A 7462-nucleotide genomic window follows, 5' to 3' on the forward strand; every position below is an offset into this window, starting at 1 on the left:
ATGTTTGATAGCTATGAATAATGGGTGGAAAAGCCTGCATGGGAGAAAAGGGGATTTAAACCTAAATGACCTCCTAAGCCTGATTTTATATTTTTTGAAATTATAGGACAATAATTCCATCCATGAGATGTATGTGTGAATTTGTATGTGTTTATAAACTTATAAACAATAAATTTATACATAAGTTTTAGTTTTCAGCGACTACATTTAGGGTGCAATGGCTTTCCTGGTGTTCTTAAGAAAATCTTGGATGCTTTCGATGAAAAAGGTTTGAATTCCTTCTACATTTAATCTGACATTAAAAAAGATAAATAAAAACATAGAGTTAATGAGCCTAATTATGAGCCGTCTCCCTCTAAAATTTTAGACATTTGCTGTATGTTTTATGTACTGGGTTTTTAAAGTTAGCTAACAACTAATGCTGATGAATACAAATTATGGAGAGGTTAAACAAGGAAAAAAATTGCAAAGCGATATGTCCTTCTTTGCATGCTAGCAAATGAGAATTCAGCTTTTACATCAACATCAGTTATGAAATAATCTAGCCCATGGCAAGGGCACATGGTGGATAAATAGGAGTTAATTTGAGCTGTTGTAGGAGTAACAATGTTTTCCATGAAGACAGCATTGAGCTCTTCCATCAGCATAGTTTGTTGCTTTCCTGCTTGACAGCAGTCACAGAATTTAAAGAAACAAGAACTTTACTGAGCTCAGAGCTCAGCTGAACATAGGAGTTAAGGTCAGAATTTTAAAGGAATCACGGCTAGTGATATTAGACTTGGGTTTTCTTTCTTTCTAGACATGATAACTTTACTACCAAGCATTTTTTCTGTCCTAATAACGACAGAATTTGTTCTGGGAAATTTCGCCAATGGCTTCATAGCACTGGTGAACTGCATTGACTGGGTCATGAGACAAAAGATGTCCTCAGCTGATCAAATTCTCACAGCTCTGGCGGTCTCCAGAATTGGTTTGCTCTGGGTAATCTTTTTTTTTTTTTTAAAGATTTTATGTTTCCCTTTTTCTCCCCAAAGCCCCCCGGTACATAGTTGTGTATTCTTCGTTGTGGGTTCTTCTAGTTGTGGCATGTGGGACGCTGCCTCAGCGTGGTCTGATGAGCAGTGCCATGTCCGCGCCCAGGATTCGAACTGACGAAACACTGGGCCGCCTGCAGCGGAGCGCGCGAACTTAACCACTCGGCCACGGGGCCAGCCCCTGCTCTGGGTAATCTTAATAAATTGGTATATGACTGTGCTTCCTTCAGTTTTTCATAGTTTAGAAGTAAGAATTATTGTTTTTATTGCCTGGACAGTAAGCAACCATCTTAACATCTGGCTTGCTACTAGCCTCAGCATATTTTTTTACTTGCTAAAGATAGCTAATTTCTCTAGCCTTATATTTCTTTACCTAAAGTGGAGAGTTAAAAGTGTACATCTCGTAATACTGTTGGGCGCTTCGGTCTTTTGGGTTTCTCATCTTGCAGTGCTATGGGTAAATAATAATGTGCAGACTAATGAATTTGAAGGAAACATCACTCAGAAGACCAAATTGAGGGATATTGTAGCTCTTTCGAATTTGACTCTATTCACGCTAGTAAACTTCATACACTTTTCTATGTCTCTGACATGTTTTCTGCTGTTAATCATTTCCCTGTGGAAACATCTCAAGAAGATTCAGCTTAATGGCAAAGGATCCCATGATCCCAGCACCAAGGTCCACATAAGAGCCATGCAAACTGTGGTCTCCTTTCTCTTGCTATATGCTGTTTACTTCTTGGCTCTAGTTATCTTAGTTTGGAGTTCTAATAGGCTGGAGAGTCAACTGCTTGTCATGCTTTGCCGGGCTTTTGAAATACTCTATCCTTCAAGCCATTCATTTATTCTGATTTGGGGAAACAAGAAGCTAAGACAGGCCTTGCAAAATATACGAAATATTATAAGATTACCATACTATTAACCATTTTGTTTGAGGTAAGCAATCTAATTTTACAAAATATTGTAAGAAAGTCTTCATGATTAGGAAGCAATGTGTATTTCACATAGATGTTCTATGTTATCCTCTTCCAATGGAAGAATTTCTGATCTATATTTATGCATCTTTAAGAATTGGCAGCTTATCTCAGAAAAATCATTGCTATTTTCTATTGTAATTAGGATCAAGCTTATGTATCACAATGTGGGTAGATTTTATTGTTTAACCTCCCATCTTTTGGATGGTAATGATATTCACTTCTACATAACACATTGAGCATGTGTTTTTGGCTAGAAATTATTCCACCACAAATTGTTACATCATGGCTAATAGAGAGCAATCAGAACTGTTGTTAGGAAAAGATGCACACAATAAAATTCAAGCGTGGTAAACATATTTAGAATAAACTTTATATATGTGCGCAATAAACAGTACTGAGGTATATTGCATTTAATACAAGTAGGTGAAAAACTTAGAAAAAAATCAGGTTGCACAATCGGGATGGGGAAGAAAGAAAGTTATTATGACTTATTTTCAATGCTTCTATGTTTTCATACACAGGAAAGTTATTTCTTATGTTTTTTGAATTAAGAAGGCTTTTTTCAAAGTAGAGTTCTGATGTCAAATTGTTCAGTTTTCTTCTAAACCACCTTTTGGCCTCTGAATTACCAATCACCTTCTCCATCATACTACCTAAAAATTCTTTTTACACTTCAGATAAGAACACTCAAATCTTCCCTATCTTAAAAATATATTCACAATAAGAATAATAACAAATTATGGTACAAAATTCAATGACCTGTCTGCATCTATTAAAATGGTATGTATGATGTCTGTGAAATAATTAGAGGGAATATCTTCAAGATCTGTTCTTTTATAATATTGTGGAAAATGATGCAATAGAACGAATTTTAACATATTTTTTATAGCAAATTGTATTATAAGAAAAAAATGGATAACCTTGTTTGAAAACTGAATTTACATGCATATATACATTAATTCTCAGTATTATGAAATTTTAACATTATCTAAATCTTAAAATAAATCATTTCCACATCTGATTTATTCGTTTGTTTTTAGTCACCTGTCTGCCCCAGTAGATTATAAGGAGTATAATGCAAGGATCTTGTCTATCTTGTTTTCTTGTTTCCGCTGACTCCCCAGGACATAAAAGCCAGCCCATGGAATAGTTGGTCCAAATGATATTCTAATGAATAAAAAAATGGAGGAATAAACCATATTAGGATTGGAAAACCAATGAAAATGAGACCCCTCACAAAATCTACAGGTTGCATGAATTTCTTGGTTTGGTTTCTTCACCATTCAAATGCCTCTAAACAAATCCACACACTCTCAGTTCCAATTTCTGCATTAGACCGGTAGAGAAAATGCTGTCACCAATAGGCTTCAAAACATAGAGTGACTCAAACACAAAATACCCTTAATACTGCTCTTTTAGCAGTACTGCTGTGTTGGGGGGGCCTTGTCTATACAGTTATCCAGGAAATCAGGCTGATCTAAAGTATGCCATCTTTAACATGTGGCTTCCAAGATTGCTTGGAGTCATCTCCATTCCAGACAGTCAGGAGGAGAAAGGGATATATAAGAATGTGCATACGGAGAGTTTTTGGTACCAGCCTGTAAATTGTGCACATAATTTTCACTCACATGACATTGTTCAGATTTCAGTCACGTTGCCACAACCTTGTGTAAGTGAGGTGGGAAATATAGTGTCTCTATTGCCCAGGAAGATGAGGAGAACATGGAATTTGGGACATGGAAGATGGAGGGCACTTTGTAATAATCCAATTGAAGTAGCCAATAAGTTACTGTAAAACAAAAGAAGTTTCTCCTTTTAGAAGCATGGTGTAGCTTGTTTATGTCACTTTAATAATTTGTAGATGTCCTTACATCAGTCTTCAGTATCAGTTCTTTTGTCTATTTCTTCATAAATTCTAAACAATTTAAGTTCATGCTAAATGGTCCTATCTTCATAAAGCTGTATTTGATTCTCCACTGTAGTGTTGGTAGCTTCTTCATGTATATTCCTAGTATATATTACATATAACATCTGATTTAGTTCCTACAATATTAAGTACTAATTATTTATAGTTATTTGTTCTGTACTTGGATGTGTTCTTTGAACTAGAAATAATTGCATTAAATTACTTTTATAAATAATCTTGAATCAACAAAAATACATGATAAGTAGAAAGATGTCATTGATGAGTAACAAATAATTAAAATTTAATATTAATTTTAATTAATTATGCCATTAATTTTAAATTAATTTTATTCTAAAAATTACTATTCAAAATCTAAAATATTTGCCTTTGAATATGGTCTACAAGAGATAAAGTATAAATTTGTGGAGAATAATCTCTCTTATATTTGCATGTTTACATACCTGCCTTTATCCTTTTAGTCTTTAGCACAAATGGAAATTTGCAGATGGTACCAAGGATAAGTGGATATCATTAGCTGAAGTTAACTCTGGAAATTATGTTGTAGCTGTAAGTAATAAGAAAGGTATTCATGAACCTTTGTATCTCTTCACAGAACTGTTTGGTCTTTATCACTGAAATTACATTATAAATAGACTGAACTATTCTTTCATGAAGATCTCTGAAACTATATTACATAGCAAAATTTTGACTGTACTGTCTGGAGTTATGATGAGAACATTTATAAAAAGCAACATAAGTGTATGTCATTATGCACCTGTTTAACTATAATGCTGTCAGAGACTTACAACATTAGAAACATTTTCATAGAAATGTCAGTTGGAATTAAGCTCTCCTTTCTGGTCATGGCAGCAGGAGAACTCATCTTACGAATGCTGGGAAATGGGTTCATTGCACTGGTAAACTGCATCCAATGGGTCAAGAATGGGAAAATCTCATCAGCTGATTTCATCCTTACCACCTTGGTATGGCCAGAATCATTCAACTGTGGATAACACTATTTGGTTCATTTGATGTAGGGCTATTTTCACATCTGAATGCCACTAGTAAATTAGCAAAAGCGATTACTATTCTTTGGGCACTAACTAATCACTTGCTTGCCACCTGCCTAAGCATTTTCTGCTTCCTTAAGATCGCCAGTTTCTCCCACTTCTTGTTCATCTGGCTGAAGTGGAGAGTGAACAGAGTGGTTCTTGTACTTTTCCTGAGGTCTTTCTTCTTATCTCCTGCTAGTCTTTTAATGCAAGATGCTCTTATTGAGTTGTGGATGAATACGTATGGAGTACATGAAAGAAGCATGACTTTGCATTTACATGTAAATAAAATGTTCCATCTTAAAAGCCTTCTTCTTAGTTGACCTATGTTATCCCCTTTCTTCTGTCCTTGACCTTTTTTCTCCTTTTATTTCTGTCTTTGGTGATACACACCAGGAATTTGTAGCTCAACCTGATGGGCATGAGGGACTCCAGCACAAAGGCTCTTAAAGGGCCGTGAAGATGGTGACAACCTTCTTCCTCCTCTTCATCATTTACTTTATTTCCACTCTAATAGCAAGTTAGATCTTCCTTAAGGTACAAAGGTTTCCGGTTATGATGTTGTTGTGGTGTTTTCCACCATCTTTCCCTCAGGCCACTCATTTATTATAATTTAGGAAACAGCAAGCTAAGATAGATCACTGGAGATTACTGTAGCATCTTAAATTCTCTCTTGAGAAAAGCAAAACTTTTAGCTTTATAGGCAGAATTTAAAAGGACGTCCTATATTCTATGGGAAAATACCTTAATAGAAGACCTTGTATCTTCATTTTCAATTTCAATATTTCTTTCATTGGGTTCTTTAAGGTGTTGTTAAACAGCACAGAAATTTCCCTTAACAACTGCTGTTAACTAATTGTATTTTCTCCAAGTGATTTTACTTCAAGTAAACGAAATATCTCTGCTATAATAACACTTTCTGGTAGGAAAAGAGTATTTGAGAATAAGATGAAAGACTAGAAAAATATACAATGAACTATTAATAAATATTTATGTAATATACAATGCAATATGAAGAAATGTATATGAAATCAGTTATAGAAAGGAAGAAGAGTAACATAATGTTTTAAAACTAAAGATAAACTCGAAGTTAGAATAGGAAAAGGATTATAAAATATTAATTGTAATAATATTTCACATGAATATAAAAGTGTAAAAATTAGGCTGATATTATGAATTTTGGAAACAGTATGAAGCAATGGGAATTTTCATATACTAATTCTAGGATTAAATATTGGTACAGCTACTTTGGCCAACAGTATGGCATATCTGATTAAAGTGAAGATGCATATCCTAACACCCAGTAATTGTACTCCTACTTTTATTCCTTAGAAAATCTTTGGTACATTTGCAACAGGGTTCATATATAGGAATGTGCATATTGCTGTTGTTCTTAATAACTAGAATTGAGGTGCTACACAAATTTCTCTCACTGATAAATGGGCATAATAGGGGCCAGCCCAGTAGTGTAGTGGTTAAATTCATGCACTCTGCTTCGGTGGCCCAGGGTTTGCAGGTTTGGATCCCAGGCATGGACTTGCACACCACTCATCAAGCCTTGCTGTGGTGGTGTCCCACCCACAAAATAGAGAAAGATTGGCACATATGTTAGCTCAGTGACAATCTTCCTCAAGCAAAAATAAGAAGATGGGCAACAGACCTTAGCTCAGGGCCAATGGGCCAATCTTCCTCACCCCACCCCCAAAAAGTGTATAATAGAATATTGATATAGGAGAATACTATACAGCAATGCAAATGAATAAATTAGAGCTCTTGTTTACAACAGGATCTGTATAACAAAGAAGATCAACAAATTAGAGCTACATAGATAATGCATACAGAATATTAAAAGGAAGTATCAAGAAATAAACAAAAAAGTCACTTTAATCCCAGTTACATAAACTTAAAAATTAGGTGGACTATATACTTTTTAAAATTTATATATTTGTGGCAAAACTAAGTGAAACGAATTAATGATTATTGTAACAATTGCGATAGTAGCGAGGGAGGACAGGGAAGGGAAATGGCATCAATAGGAAGGTGTATCTGCGGAATGTCTGGAGAGCCGGCAAAATTCTGTATTTTGACTAAAATGTAACATGGGTGTTAATGTTATAATTTTTCATCTGACTTTGCATTTATGTTTTCTTATGTCCTATATGTGTGTTAGATTTCAAAATAATGACAATGTTTAGAAAGCAGAAAAAAATGAAGTAAGTTAGTGAATACAATTAAGCTGGAGCAACATCTTCTCATAGATACCACTGTAATTTGAATTCTGGCTGACTGAAGAGCAATACAGGATTATGCGGGTGTGAAATCCAGGTTAAAATTTAAAAAAAGTTACTTTAATGAAGAAAAGGAAGATATAAGCAGAAATTATAAATCCACATTCTTAGTGCTAATCTTAATTTGAAACTTCAAATTTTAATATCTAGATTTTTCTACCCACATTTTGTCCTAATTTCCAATTTAATTATTTAAAGTTCATAT

The 7462-nt window shown here is 34.4% G+C and overlaps 1 protein-coding gene across 1 annotated transcript; it reads left to right on the forward strand.

The window, feature by feature from the left end:
• The first annotated feature begins 801 nt into the window (after positions 1-801).
• LOC124241446 (putative taste receptor type 2 member 33) lies at positions 802-1956 on the forward strand. The gene is made up of 2 exons (XM_046665237.1): positions 802-981; positions 1213-1956. The coding sequence occupies exons 1-2, from the start codon at positions 802-804 to the stop codon at positions 1954-1956; spliced, it is 924 nt and encodes a 307-aa protein (XP_046521193.1).
• The last annotated feature ends 5506 nt before the right edge of the window (positions 1957-7462 follow it).

Source organism: Equus quagga, chromosome 1 (assembly GCF_021613505.1).
Source record: "Equus quagga isolate Etosha38 chromosome 1, UCLA_HA_Equagga_1.0, whole genome shotgun sequence".
NCBI lineage: Eukaryota > Metazoa > Chordata > Mammalia > Perissodactyla > Equidae > Equus > Equus quagga.

What these genes read in the sequence shown, in the direction of transcription:
- LOC124241446 (XM_046665237.1), top strand. Translation starts at nt 802, where the DNA reads ATGATAACTTTACTACCAAGCATTTTTTCTGTCCTAATAACGACAGAA. An exon ending in CCAGAATTGGTTTGCTCTGG is followed by an intron (nt 982 to 1,212) that starts GTAATCTTTTTT and finishes CCACGGGGCCAG; the next exon opens with CCCCTGCTCTGGGTAATCTT.